Here is a 20,635-nt window from a genome sequence, read left to right as displayed (position 1 = left end):
TAATATATGTAAACATGGATGCAAATTAACCAGCCAGTGCCATTAATTGGGCTTCTGAGTGGCATGTTGTGCTGCTTTGTAGCGTATCAGCAGAGGGGTGCACGGTCTGCTGGCTCAGTGTTTCAGTCTGTTCATTCAAACACCGCATATGAAATCTCAAAGACCTTGCAGTGATTGCGCAACACGTTTGACAGGTAACATGGATTCACGAAACAATACAGCTTACGGCGCACGCTTAGAATAAATTTGCGTGCCCCCGTTACCCCCGCTTCGTTCAACAGCGCTATGATCCGGGTTGTGTTTTTTTCTTCAGGCAGCGAAGAGGGTGATCCTTCTGTCTGGGACCCCCGCCATGTCCAGACCGTCCGAGCTCTACACCCAGATTCTGGCTGTCAGACCGACGCTCTTTCCTCGCTTCCATGAGTTCGGGATGCGCTACTGCAATGCCAGACAGGTAGCTTAAGTCTGAAGAATCTTTGTCTGTTCAAGTGTGATGCTCAATGAGGTGGAGTTGTAATTGGATTCCGGCACACCTCGGAGAATATTAAAAGACTTGAAGTGTGGGATTAGCAAACATTTGTTTATCTGTCTTGCTTACAGTGTGTAGTTTGCATGTCCAGAGCAGGGCGATTGTGACAGGTCTGCTGACAAGGGCACAGTGAGATTATTAAGGTAGAATTAATGCACCATAAAGACAAGAGTGTACGGTGAAAGTTTTCAATCCGTTTATTTCATCCTTCTCTGTTGCCGCTTACATCTCTGGTGGTATTTTTCTCATAAATAAACACAAATTCTCTTTAAATTAAGAAAAAGCGTTTTGTGTATCCTACGCTGACACGCTGAGTGCATCTACTTCCTCCTAAAACAAATCTGATTTTAAGTGTTATAAATCCAGAATCATTTCTGACTAATTCCACTACCTTGCAGGCTTTCCTGGCACATTGCGGCGCATCTTGGCATGTTATTGCGGCTAACGATTAATTAGCGGAATGTGTGGCTCCATTAGTCGGAGTGTGTGTGCTGCATGACCTGCATGCGTGCATGTGTGTCCCTGTGTGCACGAGCAAGATAAACAGGACTGGGGCTGACTCAAAGAAAAACAACCTCAGAGCGCTACGAGGGCTCCAAATCTCCACAATGAACCTTTAATTTAATCTTAGTGGGATCACATAGCAAACACGCTACGTCATTTAAAGGCCACTTGTATCATTAATCATCAATGATGCATCGGTGATGAATAATTTGGAAAGTTGAGAAATCTTATCACATGTTTGATTTCTGTGACTGCAATCTTTTCAGCCTCTTTCCTGAAATGGTTAACACATTATATGTTACCTTTACCTCTCCCAACACTCCTTCCCATTTCCCCAATCCTTTTTTTTTTTTTTTTTTTTTTTAATTGCCCTCCTCTGCACACTCCCTCACAGATGGCTTGGGGCTGGGACTACTCGGGCTCTTCTAATCTCGGAGAGTTAAAGCTGCTGTTGGAGGAGTGTCTGATGCTGCGCCGTCTCAAATCTGACGTCCTCTCCCAGCTTCCCGCTAAACAGCGCAAGGTGGTCACCGTGACCATAGATGGGATTAACACCCGCACAAAAGCTGCTCTCTCGGCTGCGGCCAAGGAGCTGGCCAGGGGACATCGCAGTGTAAGTCCTAAATGTTACCTCGTGGCCTCGAAAAACTCAGAAAGTCAACGAGTTTGAATGTTTGCTTGTCAGACGTTTGGATATTTTTAATGCAAGTATTAACAAAAACCTCAGAAATCACCTTCATATTCCACCAATTGCATTATTTTTTGCAATATTGTCCCCAGAGAATTCTAATTTGAAGCAAAAAAATTCATCTCAATAGTATGTTTTGTTCAAAGTTAGGAGTGTGACTAAAAAAAAAAAGCAGAGGAGCCTTTTGATCAGATGTTTTCGCTCTGTCCTCTTCGCACACAAAGAGTCATTTCAGGCCTCCAACACACACGAGCGCTTTTAAACGACCTAGAATACTTCAGTCCAGCCTTATTTTAAGTGTTTATACAATCCGATGGGAGTGAGTTGCTGAGCTTGATTGTGCATAATCACACTGCTCCTCCGAGTAATGGCAGTCTTATCAAATCATCAAACAGAATCTCCTGTCAGTTCTTATCTCGCGCTGTTCCTGATCTCTTTTTCAGAAACTGGAAGAGAAGGAAGCCCTCCTCGTCTTTTATAACTACACAGCTGAAGCCAAGCTACAGGCCATTATGTAAGTACTGAGCCTCTAATGGTGGGGATCAGGAAGTCGAATCAGCTTAGATTTGATGAGTGCTGAGATTAAAATGCAAAATGGAATAATAAAAAAAATTGTTTTGTCAAAGCATTGTGTTGGCTCTGGATTTGAGATCACTTCAAGACTCCGCTGCACATTTCAGTGTCTTTCTTTGAAACGGTTCAGCTTTACAGTGTGTTCCTCTGCCCCTGTCAGGGAGTACATCACAGACATGCTGGAGTGTGGGAGGGAGAAGTTTCTCGTGTTTGCCCATCATAAATTAGTCCTGAATCACATCACCGCCGAACTGGGGAAAAAGGTAAGAACGATGTGCTGATGTGCCACCGTACAAAAAAGCTTTATATGCTACTGTGACATAAAAAAAAAAACACACACACACATTTTGACTTGAACTCAGATGAGATCTTTTGTGGGAGTTAAAGTCAACAAGGTCAACTCTACTAGTAGCTGCAGGGAACAAAGTGTAGGCAGCACATCTGAGCTCAGCACTACTACCAGCGCTCGTTGTTCCAGGTTCAATAAGTGTGTTTAATTAGTGTGCCGATATATTGGTAGTGATTCCAGTTGAAGGTGTTTTGATAGTTTATGGGTAGAATAGTAAAAATTTCCTTTATCGCCCCCTACAGAATGTCACTTTCATCCGTATCGACGGGAACACGCCGTCCGCTGAGCGACAGCAGCTCTGTGAAAAGTTTCAGTTCTCGACCAAGACCTGCGTGGCTGTTCTGTCCATCACTGCAGCTAATATGGGACTCACCCTGCATGCCGCGGACCTGGTGATCTTCGCAGAGCTTTTCTGGAACCCCGGGGTAAGACACCGACAGCTGTCAAGGAAAAATAGTGCATTGGTGCAAGATGGCGCCGCGGATGGCAGCCTCGGCACCGCGCTCCCGAGGAATCGTTGTTTTATTATTTATTTATTTCATTTTCTTTTAATTTTTTTTCTTTCTATAGTTATTTTACTTTATTGTTATTCTTTTCCTTGTTCATTCCTATGGTGACACCAACAGCCAGAACCAAACTCCTTGTATGTTGTGTACATACTTGGCCATTGAAGCTGATTCTGATTCTGATTTAATGGGAACTACTTTAACAGAACACAGTTTATGAATATGTTGGACTCAGTTTTTGGTCCAAGTGTTTTTGTTTAACCTGTTAGAACTCTTTTGTTTTCCTGCCCACATATTTACCATAAAGTTGAATTTGACACTCTTTGCTCGAACCTTGTAGGTAGTTGTTTTTGACTGGGAAAAACAAAAAAAAAAGTCATATCTGGTAAGCCTATTTTAAGCTACCTGCAAGCATCAAAGGACAGGCAGAGAACATTAGAGGAGCTGTTGAAGAGAGTAAAACGTTTACTGGCTTAAGATATTTTTCTCTGGAGTTGAAGACCTAAACTTGGCTTAAGGATTAGTGAAAAAAAAAACTTCTTCAGGTGGCAATAAACAGAATACATACTGATGTTCTGTGTCTTTGGGGCACGAAAGCCTGCAGTGTTTGCTCAGACACTCCGATTTGTGTTTCGATGCTCGTCATCTAATGGCAACAGAAATCGATCAATTCTGCTTCAAAAATCAACGTCCAGGTTTCTGCCTTTTGTGCTGATATTTGGTGGTAAACTGTGAGAGACTGTGAATCCCTGCTAGAAGGCAGAAAAAGAGAATAAAGGTGGATAACAATGTAATGCTCTGCTAAACAGCCATTTCTTATCCATGCAGTATGGTGATTCTTGCCGCAAATTTTAGGAGGAACACCCATTTTATGTGGGTGCATGTGTGTGTGAGAAGGCCATCCACACACTCTCATGGGTCAGCAGTCAGCAGTTAAAGGTAAAATAGGGCATTCTAACAGCAGGGAGTAAAAGCAGACAAATCCAGAAAATAACTCCGTATGAGCAGCTTGCAAATCTACACTCAGCTTGACATCTGTGCCGGTAGCCGCAGCTTCAGTTCAGGAGGAAACTTAATAGTGTTTAAATTTCAGTTGTCAGCAGATGAATTATAAGCTTGAAGAATAACGTGTCAATTTAATGATATTTTTTTCTCAACCTTTAGGGTTTCCCTGCTGCTGAATGAAAGTAGGAAACATTCTGTAATGCAGTAAAACCGCTAAGTGCTTTTCCCTTTTTCTCCCCTGCAGGTTCTCATTCAGGCAGAGGATCGAGTTCACCGGATTGGACAAACCAGCAACGTGAACATTCACTATCTGGTTGCCAAAGGAACTGCTGACGATCACCTGTGGTACGTGTCAATCGGGTGGAAGCACGAACCGCCACAATATTAAAACCAAGAGATCTCTGGTGGCGTCCTGCAGCGTTTGGCATCACGACGCTGGCAGTGGATTGTTTTGGTGCTGTGGGTTGCGGGGTGGGGCCTCCGTGGATCGTGCTTTGGAGACTAGGTCAATACTTTGGGTGGTTCCAGAACAGTTTTTTTATGGTGAGGCAGCTCGTATTGGGGAGTGCTACTGCCATGAGGGGGTGTGCTTTCTCTGCAGTAACGTTTAGGGCTCCTGGATCAGCCCCCAATTTGCTTCGACTGGCCACGAGCCACAACAAAGAAGGGAAATGCATCGAGAGTTTTACTGAAAGCTACTGAAATGTTCTGCAAAGCCACTGTGAGGTGTGATAGCAGTGGCTAATGTGTGGAGGCAAACACAAAGAACAGAGCATGCAGGGCTCGGTGGAAGAGAGAGAAGCCTGGCGACGCAACAGGCAGGCCTAAATAAAGTTGGGACACTGGCCAGGTGTACCCAGTTCATGTGATGACATCATGATTTGAAGCTCCGCCCAGTCAGAGACATCGAGCACACAGAACCACAGCAGTCGGCAAAAGTAACATCCACGTAAATACCAGCACAAAAGGCTTCCCAGCAGAACGTTTCATCGTAACAAGATGATTATTCACTTCACCTGCCACTGGTTTTAATGTTGTGGCACATCGGTGTATGACTCAGCTCAAAGGATTATTATTACTATTCAGGCTGCTTCCTCCAGTATTCATCAATCTTTTGTCGGCCGCTGAATCCAAACTGAAACAGCAGGCCGCAGAGTTAATGTGGGCTGACTAATATCCATATTGTGACAAACAGTGAATTAAATTGTATCTGCTCTGCTGTAATAATTTATTTATGTATTGATCCAGGCCAATGATCCAGGAAAAAATGAATGTCCTGGGGCAAGTGGGTCTGTCTGAGTCAAACCTCTCAGACAATGCAGTGAACGCCAGCTTCCACTCTAAGGTAAACTTTGGTTTTGTAAATCAATGATGTGTAATGTGTGTGTTTTTTTTTTTTAAAACAGCATACATGAGACTGCCCAGGACAACAAATCTGCCTAATTGAATCAAACAATGTACGTAGCTTTAGTCTTGAATCTAATTATTTGGCTTTGTCCAGGACCCAAAACAACAGAGCATCATGGAGATGTTCCAGAGATCTTTCTCCGCGGATGACGACATGGACGAAGCCATCTTAATGGAGGCGGCAAACGACTGGGAAGACACGCCGCCTGAAACCACATCTGGTCAAAACCACGGCGGCGTAATGGTTAGACAAAGCCCCAGCAAAAAAAGCATCCAAGACTATTTTAGCAGATGACTTGGAAGACGTTAGCTAATTACATTAACATAATTTTGGTTTGCTAATTGGAACAAGACTTTGTGTCTAGCTTTAAGCCTATCATGACTTATCATTGTTAACATCTTCCTTAGTTATTTTCATAAATGTAAAATAACACTACAGTAAACATATATATATTTTTTGCAAAGAAGAATAAATGAATAAATACGAAACTCATGGCTGTTTTAGAATCCTTCTGAAACCTTAACTGACCGGTTACCACAGGGCCCAGATGGAATTTCCTGAAAGGTTAGATTTAGCTGGAAGAAACCATTTATACTTGAATTCATAAATCCCAGTTTAGTTGGTCCACCAGGAAGAAGCTAATATCTCCAAAAACTCTCGGATGTAACCTTTATAACTTGCTGCTCTCGACTAATTTGGCTCGTGTATGTGGCGAGGCTGGGTTGTTAAGCCGCTGTATCCTGCCATCATTAAGCTAACAGGAAAAGAATATTAGAGCCTAATCACTCCGTTACACTGCCCCATATTCTCCCTCCAGAAGAGAGGGGAGTAACACTCGTATTATTTCAGCGTGGCACTAGTAATTTTTTATAGACAACCTGACAGTGACACACTATTGTCTGATTCACCAACAGCTTCTGTGGACACTGAAATTATCAGTTGCTTTCGGGTGATTATATGATGTAGCTTTTGGCTGGTGATGTGATCCAATACAGCTGTCAAACCGTTACATCACAGTCTAGAAGTACTTCTTGAGTATGTGACCTTGAAAAACCTCTTACAAAAGGTGTAAACATCTTGTCCTTTTTATTATGTGATTCAGAGAATGACAGGCGCTGCGTTGTTCCCATCATGTTACACATTGAACTTATAATCCATTTTCGGCATGCTCTGGATCGCCATTCCCTCCTGTTCGTGGACTGCAAGGATTTGAACTACGTGGGTCATCTGCAAAAATAAAGGAGGATGGTAAAGTATAACTCCTCTGAATGTAAGTGCTGATAACTCACAGCTCAATACCTTCACTGCACAATACTGTCCTGCAATCAGTAAGAGTTTTAGATCGTAATGTTGCACGATTTTGTCTCCTGATACTATTCACGTGTCAACAAAATGAGATCACAGAAAGGTATTGCACATTTGAGCTGCAATTTTCCCCCGCAGCTTTTGTGTGCAGCTGGTCTGACTTATCAAGATTTACTTCATTCTCCGCGCACAGAAACTGTAAGAGCAGTTCACGTCGCAATTCCAGCTGCTGCTCGTGACATTATGAAGATAAGTGGCGTCAGTTTTCTCTGAATCAGGAGAGACGCCTCTGCCCGCTCGTGGAAGCTTTCTCCATTGTCAGTATAAAGAGATGTAACTACTCTCAGTCCACAGGACATCTCACAGTAATTACTGTGTCCCAATTCAGGATGGATCCTCTGAAAGATGCAGCACATACACAGAAGGTCAGGCTGAACCTGTGTCTCGTCCCCAAATAAAATCCCAAGGGCAAAAAGTTGCTCTGTTTTCAGACATTCCCCATCGGGAGTGAAACATTTAGAAGGTTAATGCCGAAAAGTTTCCTCAAGTGGCTGGTGAAGTTTAAATGTCAGAACATGTTACTGAACAGATGGAAAAACTAGCCAATAGCAGATCAAGTTATGCCCATACCATTAACTTCTTCAGTGGAGTTAACGCCTGGTTTTGATTATTTACAACTTAGAGTCTTATTACTGTGTTTTATTTACTGATGACTGACAACCAGTACCTGGTAAATATGTCATATTCAAGCCATAAACTGGTTGTGTTCATCTTAGCAAGCCTTTGAACATCAGCAGACTTTGTTGAGTTGATGTTTCAAAATGCTGATTTTGAAGGTCATAGCTCTTCAATCCAGACAGCTAACATGTCTGGGTCATTCCCTCTTACCTTCATGTTCGTGAATTTCTTCAGTTGAAGCTCTTGACAGTCCTACATGTTCATCTGTAGAGTTGTCTTGCTCTTTTGCTGTGAGAAGTAGTGTTTTTATTTTAAGCTTACATTTTCAGAACTTATTTTAAAATGCTGCAGACAGAAATTTAGTCTCTAGCAGGAATGACCATCAAAACACAAGAACATCAGCACAAAATTGTTATTCGTGTGAAACCAGATGGCGTGACAGATGGAAATGCCTGTCGCACACGTCATACCTGAAATGGTTTTATCAGTCTCTCCATCGCTGGTGAGCTCTGCGTCGGTGCTGATATCACCGAAGATAAAACTGATCTTCTCCTCTGCATGCTGCTCACTGGACGAGCCGTGAACTGAATTGTGGAGGATGTCCGCGGCAAAGCGAGCCCTCAGGGACTGAGGGGAGGTTTCTTTAGCTTTGTCAGGGTCTGTGGGGCCCATCATGGCCCTCCACTCCTCCACTGCGTTTTCCTTGCTCAGGACAAGCATCATACAAGGTCCCCTGAAACAATGACGGGATGTTCGTGTAACAGACAAAGATTAGTTTAATGTCATTGTCTTTGTAATTCCTGGCTAAGTCTGACTTTGCATTTAGACTTCAGACTGTGCTACATGTTGGATTATGTGATGGCTGATGAACCTTAACTCTGTCACTGCTAAAGCATTTAGCACAATCCAGACATGCATGGGACAGAGTGATGCACCTGCACCACTTTCATTATTAAGTCTGGGCATGGTCAGCTATGTATTCCAGTGTGGTCTCCTTTGTTGTTATGGATTTAATTTAGCAATATAATAACATAAAACACAATTTCCATGGTGACACACAATTAAATTACCAATAGTCACAATGGGACACATTCTATTATTAAAATAAGCAGTCTTTGACTTCATCTTACCAGTTAGCATTAATTTGGCAAAGACAAAATTAATTCATTTGACTCCAACCCCGCTGTCCTCTGTTTAACCCATTCAGCTACCACATTCTACTGTCACGCTGAACAACTATTGATTTAAGTGTCAAACTGAAAATCACCAAACGATATTTTGACCAGTTACAGGCAGCAGACAAAATAAACAGCACACATCATCGCCTCTAAGTTGATATGACGAACAGTAGATTATTTACTCATCCAGCAGTTATTGCGCAGTATTATCATTTGTTTGGGGTTATATATGTGTGTGTCTGGTCTTTGTAGCTCACTGTTAGTCTCTGCCATCTCCTAAAATAACAAAATCACTCTCGTTAGCTGCTAAATGATCCCGTTAACAAGCTAGTTTGAATAGTGTCTGTGTGTTGTTTTGTGCTGAACAGGAAGTGTACAGGGGGTTTGTAGGGTTTTCTTCTTGCAGAAACAACTGCCTGCTGATGTAAAAGTAAACAGTAATGTTGTATTATGAAGCTCCATAAAGCTGCAGGAGGTGCAGATTTAGTTTACAATACTGTGAAGTTCAACACTATGCGCAACACCTTACACTTTTTCTTGTATTCTTATAATAGAAAATATCAACTGTAGCCACCCTAAAGAATAAAGTACCACCAGGATTAATCTTCTCACCTTTCTATTAGATGTATTACAGATGCAGCAAAGCACACTTCTAGCCAGACCCGTACAGGTGAACTGGTAAGAGCCAGAGAGGGCAGTAAAATATTTCAGCCTGGTTGGTAAAGTTACTTTTTACGATAAAGTCACAGGAACAAATGTCAAAATACAAAACTACACTTCAAGCTAAAGCTGACATTGAGATACAGTGACAGCAAAGGTTGATGTGGCTGATGTGCCCAGCTGCACCCATCTCTCCGCCCATTGTGTCCGAGCAGTTGTGTAACAACCAAGTGAAGGAGATAATCGGAGCGGAAGATAACGCTATAATCTAGATGTGCGGTGGAACAAAGAATGAAATTGAGATGGACTTCCTAGTCACTTGCCCGAGGCGGCTTCGACTCTAAGCTGCTAAGATTACTGTTAAAAGTGCTGTTAGAAGTTGCACCAGCAATAGGAATTAGGGCTGGACTGCTGTAGTAACTTTGCTCTGCTGCTGCGGCTGTGTTCGGGGACAGACTAACCGACACATGAATTCCACCAGCTGGCTGAAGAAAGGCTTTTCCCTGTGCTCTTTATAAAACTCCTCAGCCATCTCCCTCGACAGCACCGTCTCCTTCAACTGGGTTACAGAGAAACCTCTGCCCCGAATCTCCTCCAAAATCTCCTCTGTCGGAGAGAAGAGAATAAATAATATAAAAATGACATATTACTGAGTGTCTAGACAAACAAAAGTAAAAGTTTAACATTTTTTATGTTGCTCTAAGTGAGGAGAGAGAACCTCTGTGATCCTCCATTGCATCAGGTTTGATCACTGCCAGCGTCCGTTTTTTAGGGAAAAAGAAGTTGATCTCTCGTTCGGCCTCTTCATGACTTGCGCTGCCATGAAGCTGGTTGATGGGCTCATTCTCCACAGCAAACTGGGCCCTTAAGCTGAGCATGTGGGACACAGAAACCTGAATTACAAAAGCATCCTACCCAACAGCAACTATTTGTTTTCCAGTTATTATTTTTGGATACAGTTGTACATGTTTCTTAACTTTTGCTCACTCTGCCTTGTCTTCTTCTCTTTCAGCTACAATTTTCACATTTTTCAAAACTGGCTCTCAAGACATCACAGAAACTCGAGTGAACATGTAACATTGCAGGTGGCCAAGGAGAACGATAACAAAACAAAACAAAAGGATTTTTTTTCTTGTGACTGCACTACTATTGAAAGAGTTATTGAGCTGATTTCTTGTGTGATTGTAGAATGACAGTGCAAAAAGGTAAGCCTCTCCTGTCTAATCAAAGGCTGACAAGGTCAAAAAGACAGATCAAAAGAGGAGCTCTTTCTAACAAGCTGTCAAATAGATGAGCAGTGAAAACTCTATTGGGTTTCTATTGGTAATTAAACCACAGTGACGTCTTTGTTCTCATATGAGCAGCTGAATGACGAGACATCACTCACCAGTCAGGATTCTCCTCTTTAGCTTTATTCATGTCAGAGGGACCAAGGATGTTCTTCCAGTGATGGACAGCATCTGTTCTGGCCAGAGCCAACGCTAACACTGGCCCACTGTAAATACAGGCATGTTAAATGAATGTCTGCAGTATCACTCCAATGTTTTTATTAATAATAGAGCTTGTCAAAGTCACCTGGTCATGCTTTGGAGCAGAGCAGGAAAGTAGCCCTCATCAACATGCTGGAAGTAAAACTGTCTGACCTGCTCCTCTGTCAACATCACCTCTCGTTGGAGGGCTATTGAGAAGCCTGACTTGTGGATTTGGGCCAGGATCTCTTCTGCAAAGTCACAGGTATGAAATAAATGCATTTATAGCTATTTAAACATATAAAAAAAAACTTCTATATACCTGTCATGAAAGTTTGACCAATTTCTCTGCCTTTCAAAGTGTTAACCAAAATTCTGTACCTGTGTCATTCAACAGCCTCGCTAAGGGTATCAAGGAGCAGTCCCACTATGTTATTAAGAACCGTTATTGTGTGTGAATCTGTGCTCGCACACGTGTACTTGTTTTTGGCATGGACCCCACCTCTGTTCTCCCTGGCAACGTCGGGCCGGATGAGAGCCAGTGTCCTCTCCACACGCTCTTCCTCCCCATCCTGCTCCGTTACCGAGGCCGTCCTAAAGTTGGGGAAGAAGAAGGCGAGCTCCCTGCTGGCCTGGTCGCTGTCCTCACTACCGTGCACTGCGTTGAACAGTGTCTCTGTGCCGTATTGTGCCCGCAAGCTGCAGGAAGCCAGGGGGGAGAAAGGAGAGGAGACCAGATGGTTGCTCGGCTGGTGCTCAACCAGAGAGAACCATAATGTTTGGGTGTGTCTGATGGAGCAGGCGAGAATGTGCTGTTCATTCCCTTTTCCAGACTTCAGCCTGAGATTGTTTCACACTGTTGCAATCAACAGTGCAGAAATAAATGTGTACGCTGTAAACAAATGTTTCTCTTTACAAAGACGCAGGAGTGATAATTCCATGATACCTTTTAGCTTTGAATGACCTTGCTGGTGTTTTCTGAATGGAGTACGCGTGTTATTTCCAGTAACTAACCTTTCTGGCTTTTCTCTTCTGGCTTCCTCTATGTCTGCAGGGCCGATGAACTCACGCCATGCGGGTACAACGTTAGCTGAGTCCTCTGCCTGAGAGAGTACCAGAATATGGGAGGGACCACTGGACATAAACTGCACCAAGTCCTCAAAGCAGGTCTGCAAACAGCCGTCATATACACAAACAGAGACAGAAACAGAAACACAATAATGCACTGAATACATAAACTCTGGAAACCTTCCATGCCTCATAGATATATATGAGATATAATATGAGGGGGTTTATCTCTCAAAGTCATCCAGGTAATTCAGTAAACCTTCTTGGAAGAATTCTTGGAGGAGAGAAAATGCAATAAACACACTACAAGCAATGTACATTTTTATCAATAAATGAATATTAACGCTTTATCTGGCCAGATTTTCCTACATGCTTTGTATTTCTGAATCTCTAACAAACTGGCATCATCACACGATAAGAGTACAATAAGAGCACGATAAGCAAAAAAAAAAAAAAAGCTGCTTACACAGCAACTCTATTTTGAGCTCCGTGCAGAAATGCAGATGGATGTGTAATGTATTGCAAACTAACTGAAATGTTTTTGCGCTGGTCGTGACTGCTCTGCCGTTAGTATGTTGAGTCAGAATATTAATGCTACTGACAAATCTCACAAACATTCAGTACATCATCATCCGTTTTCCTCAGAGTATGCAAATCTGTGCAAAAGGCAGCTGTCTGTCAGAAGTATCGTCTTAATACAAATATGCATTACATGTGCCTTCTCGTATTATCCTTTACTATCCTCTTCCGTTTCATTTGCGTCACTGTAGCATACCTCTGCTGCTTTGTGCTGGTAAAAATCTCGAGCCTCGGCCTCAGTCAGGGTGCGTTCCTCTTGGGCCAAGATCTCAAACCCAGCATCTTGCATCTAGCCAAGGGAGTAAGTGTCAGCGTAATGAATTAATGTCAGCAGGAAGGCTTGAGACAATCTTGTCTTCTCAGAATGTGAGCAGTGTTAGTCTCTGTGTACCTTCATAATGATCTCATTTGCCTTGCCGTGAGCAACAGCATCTGGTTTAATGATGGCAACTGTGTAGGATTTACTGGCAGGAACTACAGGAGAAGAAAGGAGCTTGAGTGATGATCAGTAACGCTGATAAAATGCAAAACGATACCGTAAATAACAATCGTAATCGCAGTAACGACTCTGTGCTGGTAATAATGTCAGTGCCAAAAAAAATTTAAGATGTACTATATTATATTGTTTCCACAGTACCAATGATGCTTTCTTTATTTTCTAACAGCTGAGGCGTCTCCTCCTCTTCTTTGTTCTCCTTATCCACTAGACCTTCATCTTTAACCTGACAGACACAATAAAACCAAATCAAAATACTGAATCCCTTAACATGGCTGATTTAAAATGTGGCTCTTCTGGCAACCCACAGTGGCTTCTACAAACTGTTCCAAAATCCACTGATATTCAATCACATAAGACAAAGAAAAGCAGCAAAGGCTTGCATTTAATAACCTGGAACCAGAGAACGTTTGTCATCTTTGCTTGGAATATCACTTAATCATCGGGTCTCTTTACTTATTATATCAGAAAGCAGATGGACTTGGCAGCAGCTTAGTTGTGTATGCTGATTTGTGCCAGGACCCTTATTACCTAAGTGTGGCTGTCTGTCCAGCTTATTTGAACTACTTAAGCTACTAATACATTTACATAAAGACAAAATAACTGGAAAAAAAAAGAAGCTTAATGAGCTCAGTAGTTATCCTTTCAAATCACACTCATTGGATACCTTCAGATTGTGACAGCGCCAACACAGTCAGCCTTCGATTCAACAAGGACATCTATTCATTTTGATTTTATGTTAGCAGGATTATACCACTGAGGGGCTTCTGACTTGTGTTTTGTTGTCTTTGAGTTGTGTCTTTGTGTTTGTTATAAATGTTCAAAACAAAAACAAGGAAACAACAAAAAAAAAAGATCAGTTGTCAAGCTAGCTGCTGATTTAGCTATTGCTGACTGATTAATTAATTGATGAATAAGTCTTTTTCACAGAAGTCATTTTGACATAACAGAAATGAAAACACGTGTGAAGAGCAAAATTAGTTGCTTAAGTTTCAGGGTACTAGCACTGCATACACACATAGAGCTGCAACAATTCATTGATTAGTTTTCAACTAATAAATGAATCTGCAATTATTTTGATAGTGGATTAATCAGTATTTATTAAGAAAAGAAGTCAAAATGTTCTGGTTCCAGCTTCACTAATTTGAATACATTGTGGTTTCTTTACTCCTCTATGACAGAAAGCTAAATATTTTTAGGTTGTGTACAAAACAAGACATTTGAGGACATCATTTTTGGCTTTGGGAAACACTTCCTTGTCATTTTTCACCAGTTTCTGACATTTCACAGATGAAACAGTTAATTGAATCATCAAGGAAATAATCAACAGATTAACTGACAAGGGAAATAATCGTTATTTGCAGCCCCGCTGTCACACTGCTGTGTACTTCGCACAGCACCATTGTTAATGTTATTACCAACACTTGTGCGTTCCCAGCTCATGACAAGTCACGATGCCCTTTTGCGAAACCAGCCTATTGTTTCAGTCTGAGTGAGTGGATAACTGCGTGTGCATGTGTCCTGCTGCTCACCGCTTTCCGTTCACCACCTTGTTCCAGGACCAGCTTCTCTTTTGCCAGCTCCTCCACAATCATCCTCTGAAGCATGGGAGCATTTGCCCCTCTCAGCACAGCCACCAGCTCGCCTCCCTGTTCATTCAACACAAGCCTGGCAATGTTTAGAAGCTCTAATCAATTTTAACCCAGCAGGCGAGACACCGAGGTGCCACAGAAGCCCATGTTCGCCGTCCTCGGATGCTAAATATCCAGGAGTCAGTTAGCAAAAACTTCAGGAATAAAAGAAGGAACAGAATGTTGCATCACCACAACACAAGTTATGACTCTAGGTGGCCATACTTTCTGGCCTACAAGATTAGTGCCTCTGAGCCTTATAGCGTCTGAATTGAAAGAAAAATATTCATAGAGGAGAAAAAAAAATAGAAATAACGGTAACACTTTATACTACAGTCAATCATTTCTGTGTAATTTCGCTAATAAATACTTGCTGGTGCCAACTGATACTTAAGCGTACGGACAGATTTATGCAACGAAATTACACTGGGCTGTATAATTCTATTACTGTCTAAAGGACAGAAAGGCAAAACTCACAGCTCTGATAGCTCATACTGAAATATTAACAGACACTTACTGTCCAAACAGGCCCACACATTTACTGTACACATCCACTCACCCCATAGAATAGGAAGGTGGGCTCACATTTCCCCCGATACTTCTCCAAAGCATCGATGCTGTCGGCCTCGACCTGCACACAAACACATATACACGTTAAAATGTGCAAATTTTGGTTTAAAATTTTTAAAATCTTCACATTTTAAGCGGGCTAAGGGCTCACTGTGGCGAAATGCAGAAGGTCATCACCCAGTTCGTTCTTTATTTTTCGTAGGAGGCTGACCACAGCTCGACAGGGGCCACACCACTGCTGGTACACATCTACAACTGAAAGGTGACAGTGTTTGTGTTTGTGTGCATGAGAGAGAACTAAGAAGCCAGAGTGGAAAGGTGCAAGCATTTGATGTGCAGTTATCCCAGTGAACACAGTGGGGCAGCAGAATACAATAAATAACCATCACAGTGACAGAGCTCATTCACAGACTGTTTACTGAACAAGTGCACAGCAGCAATAAATACTGAAGTATTTTTCTTTTATTGGGACGATGACAACTCTATGTCCTCTTACGTTCATACCTGTTAACCCCTTGGTTGCGAGCATCTCCTCCCACTGTTCTTGGTTCGTGACAGATGCCTGGACAAGTAAAGTGAGTTAAAATCAGCTAATAAAATAAAACTAAAACATAGAAGCAATTTGACACAATTAGTCCCACCTGTAGGCTTGCCTCTTTCTTCTTGCCTGCCATTTTAGTCCTCCGTCAAAATGAATAATAATATATCTAAAAATGCTAAGCTACACACTGAAGAAAGTTTAATTAGCTGAGATGCTAACACGCAGTAGCTAAGATGTTGTCTGACGCTGCTCGCGCTTGTTTGGCCCCGTGGTTGCTAGGCAACGCGTTTCCCGGCAGCCCCCCCCGGAAGCGCGGATCTATTAACGGACTGTTTGTTAACTTGTGCTGACGCTGTTAATTAATGTCACAGCGGGTCATATTTTCTTCCTGCTACGTTCATATTGGCACATAGCAGTGAAAATTACCTCAAAGTGGGAGCTCACAACTCTTCTCTTCTGCTCTCTCATCCAACTTTTCGGCATCTTTTTATTTATTTATTTATTTATTTATTTCCTCACAAGTGCAGCTCTGCAGTAAAACCTCTCCCCAGGTGGGTCGCTGTTAAAACCTACTGCAACACAAGAAACACAATCTTACCTCTGTGCTACCGAGACTGCTTTATATTATATATTTATGTTAATAATTTACCTTATTGTTTGCCCATAAAAATACAATTATTATGAAATATGTGCACACTGAAACACTCAGGGTTGGAAGAAGTATTCAGATCTTTTACTGGAGCAGCTAAAAGCCCTCTAAAAATACTCCATTACAAGTAAGATTCCTAATTGATTATAAGTGTACAAGCGTTACAGAGTTATTCTACTATATATGTGTTTATATGCAGTTTTACATAAAAGGTCAACAGATAAATCTGAGGAGATGTGAGATGATCAATGATAGAGAAAGGAAGCAAAAGCAAAGTTCCAATACAAAATGTGTTTTTAGTTTCCGGACTGTTTCTCTAATCTTGGTTTGTAATCTACATGTTTGATCATTTGAGTATTTATTATAGTGAAACCATGCGAGAAGTTTAGAGGGAGAAATCACTATTCTAAGGAACTGTTACCTTCTGAAATGTGACCTTGACTCCACATTGATTTTTTTGTAAGTCAAAAGGGTTGAAATCCACTGGTTTAATATTTAACCGTGTGCCGTATTTTACAAGCTTATTACTTTATCAGTTGTGTAAAATCTTTATCGGAAAAGTAACTAAAGCAGTGGAGTAGAACGTACAATATATTCTACTGAAATGTAGGGAAGTCACATAAAACCTAGTCAGTAAGTACCTCAAAATTCTAGTTCATGAATAAATATCCTCAGTTACTTTCCACCGATGCTTTTATTCACATTTGTATAACCTACTCAGATATAGTGTTTTTAAAAAAAAGCTTTTATAGGGATATGTTACACTTATGTACACCTCACTGACACTAGTATAACTTTTGGGGTTCCACCTGGTTCTATTCTGGTATCTGTGTTGTTCAGTCTTTATATATTACCACTCAGAAGTCATTTTTTCATCACCCAATAATATCTGGGAAGCCGCTTTATTGCACTGATCATATTAACTTGTCGATGTCACATTTTTTTTTTGCAATTTTATTAATTTATGGTTTAATTTAGGTTAAGCTGAGGTATTAATAATTCGAGCAAAGGCTCAGAGAGAGATACTGAGCAATAACTCAAAATCTCTAGCGCATAATGCCAAGCCCTTTCAGAAAAATCAGTCTTTTTTTTTCTATACCCTGATTTGAATTTTGAATCTCATAACAGTAAAAATGCCTTTTACCTTGTCAGAAATATTGCCAAAGTGGGACCGTTTCTCTCCCAGGCAGATACTGAAAGACTCATGCATGTATTTATCAACAGCAGCCTTAATTACCGCAATGCTGTCTTTACTGGTCTACCTAAAAAGCTATAAATAAGCTACAGGTCATTCAAAATGCAGCAGCACATGGACCAAGAGCAGAGGGAGAGCTCACACCACACCTGCTCTAACACACTTTTCACTGGTCTCCTGTCAGCTTTAGAGTAGATTTTAGGATCCTTTTATTGGTGTTCAAATCACTCAGTGGACTCGTGCCTGAATACCTGCCAGACATCACGCTAAAGCAGGGAAGCTGGTTTGCCTGGCGGCCACTTTTTGCAGAATGATGGGAAGCCAGAGGCCAGTTAAGAAACAAATTATATTTATCTTCTTTTCATATTAATTGAGTAACATTCAAAGGATATCGTTGAACATTTAGCAGAGAAAAAGTCTAATTTATTTCCATTGCACATTTGTCAGTGGGTATCCTAATGCAGGCCTGATTTTGCCCACAGGCCATAAGTTGAGTATTTCTGTCCTTTAGTATCGTTTAGGTCTCCTGACAGCGGCCTGTTAGTTGTTCCCAGGCTGAGGACAATAAAATAAAAGGAAGCGGCCTTAAATGTTCTCGGTCCTCGCCTCTGGTGCAGCCTGCAGAGGATCCGAGGTCGCCACAATCTGTTTACATCTTTAAAAGAAACCTCTAGACATAGCTTTTTGGCTCAGCTTCCTCTTCATCCGTTTCTTTTATTTTGCATCCTCTCTCTTCTCCTGTGTATCATCCTTCTACTGTTTCAACACCTGGCACTGATATTCTGCATGAAAGGCGCCACATAAATACAATTTGATTAGATTTGATTGACCTTTCCTGAGAAAAAAAAAAAACAAACCTCAAGGCCAGATAAACTGAATAAACACAATAATGTTAATGTTATTCAAGCTTCTTTGTGTGCTGCTGCGGTAGACTAAGATGATCTTGACCCTGCAAATACAGCGTGTGGAAAACCAATCACTTTCCTCTCTACCTAAACCGTCTCATGTGAGGCAGAGAGGATCATGTCCCTGGAGCAAAAAATGAGCCTGTGACCTCCCTCCATACCGCTCTGCGTGAGCTGTGTTTGTACCCAGTTTACTCCAAGTACCCATCAAATAAAGGGCACAGTGCAGCCTGCACATTGCAGCCTATATTTTACCTAAAACCCCCAAAACCAAGCCACAGACCAGTATAAGGATTTTCTGCCTTCTGTTATATTAAACTCAATATCTTTGGGTTTTGTGCTATCAAATGCTTGTCATATTATTTGAGATAATTAAGAACAAACTGAAGTGATGTAGTCTTGATCGCATTTTTTTTTCTTACCAAAAATGCTGAGCTGCAGACTAAACAAACAATAGATGTGGGTCACTACCCGACAGGGAGGGACAAGCTACAGATACAGTAGAATTGCATAATTGGTAGTGTTTTTGTAGGTTGTCTCTGCCTCGCTGCAGCAATCCTCACTGTTCTTTCTCCTCCAGCCGTCACCTAAACTTTATGGAGGTGGAATACTAAATCACTTGAGCACTCCCTCCTCTAAGCACAGATTTATCTTACAACGTTCACCTTGCAGGTGCACTGTGCAATTATTAAATGCATCAAAAATGAGCTTTTTAAACATCGCCCCCTAGCCTTCATGTCTGCAGTTGTAGGCCCTGGCATTTTAATCATACTCCTTGTAATTGCAGGTTGTCACTGAATGTGTTACTGAACTTTTTGCAGGCTCAGAGCTCAGACTGACACTCAAACCTCTTCCTCGTCTTCGTGTAAAGATGTAACTGCTTTTCCTGGTGTATTTGTGAGGAAAGACCAAAGCAATAAAGTCGAAAAAAAATTGGCACCGGCGTCGGAGCCCTCGTACTTTCTTACTCCGTGCCATCCTGACGCCTCGCAGAGGTTACCCTCCAACTGTAACGTTTTATTTGAAAGTGAAATAGGTCCTCTAAAGAGATCAGACCACTTTTGCATGCTCTTCCCCCATGAATTTCAATGAACTGCTGCACTTAAGCGGTTCGGCTTCACAGCCTCCTCCTTCACAAAGTGGGCCCAGAAAAACAAGCCTTACAATTGGAGTAATTTCGTAAAAGGACAAATTACAGTGCACTGTGACAATAAGCGAGAAAGAGAATTATAAAATGAGACAATCAAAAAAAAGAAATGTCAGGGTCCTTTATGTTATCGACAACAGCTGTACTGTTTGCTTTGCTCCCACTGAGCTGTATGTTCCGTATGACATGCTTTTAATAGCAACCCTCTGTCTCGCTCTGAGCTCATTATGCGGCCAGATGGGAACAACAATCACCTCCCCTCCATCATGGAAGCTGTGACAAGGTCCTGACACGGCCCTTGCCCACAGACATAAGATTCATACGTTGCGTAATCGGCAGTTGTGTGTTTTTGTGCTTCTTTTCATCAGCGAGATGCGAGGAAGTGATTGCATTTTATTGTTCTATCAAGTCAATAAGAAACATTGATTTGATGCTTTTGTCCCGTGTGCCCAATTCAGATATTGACCTTTGTGTCAATAAATGTCATCAGTAAAGACTGCTGCTGTCGCCTGCGTGCAGTTGACTGTATGACGAACATGCTTCTGCAAACTGGAGCGTGATTTTTCTGCGCCAGGAGAACGCAGCGAGGGAGGCTTGTTGGAATGTATAGACTCTATCTCCTTCAGCGCTGTGAAGCTGAGCTGATCACCACGTCAATGTGGCACATGTTCAGAGGAGGAATGGACGTAGTCACTTAAAATTAATATGTTGTCATGCCAGTGGTGAGCAATCATGCTTTGAGATTTCAGCTCAAATATTCTTCAAAAGAATGTGGAAGCCAATTAAATTTTAACTAAGGACTCATTTAGGCTGCTCGTGCAGTTACTGACAAACCTTCATGCATCTGTCCACTTAAATTATATCTCAAAAGGAGATTTTATTAATTTTTTGGATGTTTTCGCTCCGAAACATTGTATTTCAAAAACATTGAACTACCTCAAATAAAAGGAGTTTAAATCCAACAGTACTTCACCGCTGACCTTCGACTGAATTCAAAGAAAC

At 41.7% G+C, this 20,635-nt stretch overlaps 2 protein-coding genes across 2 annotated transcripts in view; one reads left to right on the top strand and one right to left on the bottom strand.

The window, feature by feature from the left end:
• LOC103372841 (SWI/SNF related, matrix associated, actin dependent regulator of chromatin, subfamily a-like 1) overlaps positions 1 to 6,044 on the top strand; it is a 13,468-nt gene extending 7,424 nt beyond the window's left edge. Inside the window, exons 10-17 of the mRNA XM_008302584.1 lie at positions 314 to 454; positions 1,428 to 1,646; positions 2,165 to 2,235; positions 2,455 to 2,557; positions 2,886 to 3,068; positions 4,399 to 4,499; positions 5,403 to 5,499; positions 5,656 to 6,044. Of these exons, the coding sequence (XP_008300806.1) occupies positions 314 to 454; positions 1,428 to 1,646; positions 2,165 to 2,235; positions 2,455 to 2,557; positions 2,886 to 3,068; positions 4,399 to 4,499; positions 5,403 to 5,499; positions 5,656 to 5,856 (1,116 nt within the window). The 3' untranslated portion in view covers positions 5,857 to 6,044. The remainder of the gene's footprint in view (positions 1 to 313; positions 455 to 1,427; positions 1,647 to 2,164; positions 2,236 to 2,454; positions 2,558 to 2,885; positions 3,069 to 4,398; positions 4,500 to 5,402; positions 5,500 to 5,655) is intronic.
• Positions 6,045 to 6,709: 665 nt separating this feature from the next.
• LOC103372840 (thioredoxin domain-containing protein 3 homolog) lies at positions 6,710 to 15,878 on the bottom strand. The gene is made up of 17 exons (XM_008302583.1): positions 15,838 to 15,878; positions 15,701 to 15,758; positions 15,348 to 15,451; positions 15,186 to 15,257; positions 14,528 to 14,644; positions 13,137 to 13,221; positions 12,891 to 12,973; positions 12,696 to 12,788; positions 11,867 to 12,021; positions 11,355 to 11,551; positions 10,959 to 11,103; positions 10,771 to 10,878; positions 10,102 to 10,253; positions 9,845 to 9,989; positions 8,016 to 8,278; positions 7,756 to 7,833; positions 6,710 to 6,789 (listed from the first exon to the last, which is right to left on the bottom strand). The coding sequence occupies exons 1-17, from the start codon at positions 15,868 to 15,870 to the stop codon at positions 6,710 to 6,712; spliced, it is 1,968 nt and encodes a 655-aa protein (XP_008300805.1). The 5' UTR covers positions 15,871 to 15,878.
• Positions 15,879 to 20,635: the final 4,757 nt, after the last annotated feature.

This window comes from Stegastes partitus, unplaced genomic scaffold (assembly GCF_000690725.1).
Source record: "Stegastes partitus isolate 25-593 unplaced genomic scaffold, Stegastes_partitus-1.0.2 Scaffold1842, whole genome shotgun sequence".
Classification (NCBI taxonomy): Eukaryota; Metazoa; Chordata; class Actinopteri; family Pomacentridae; genus Stegastes; species Stegastes partitus.
Note: the sequence above shows the minus strand (reverse complement) of the source record. Positions and strands in the feature narration are given on the sequence as shown.

Bases quoted from the DNA above. Each gene is read 5' to 3' on its own strand.
- LOC103372840 (XM_008302583.1), bottom strand. From the start codon at position 15,870: ATGGCAGGCAAGAAGAAAGAGGCAAGCCTACAG. The intron at 13,222-14,527 runs GTGAGCAGCAGG...TGTGTCTGTCAG, and splicing joins AAGGTGGTGAACGGAAAGCG to GTTAAAGATGAAGGTCTAGT. The intron at 9,990-10,101 runs GTTCTCTCTCCT...TCTCTCCGACAG, and splicing joins TGCAATGGAGGATCACAGAG to AGGAGATTTTGGAGGAGATT.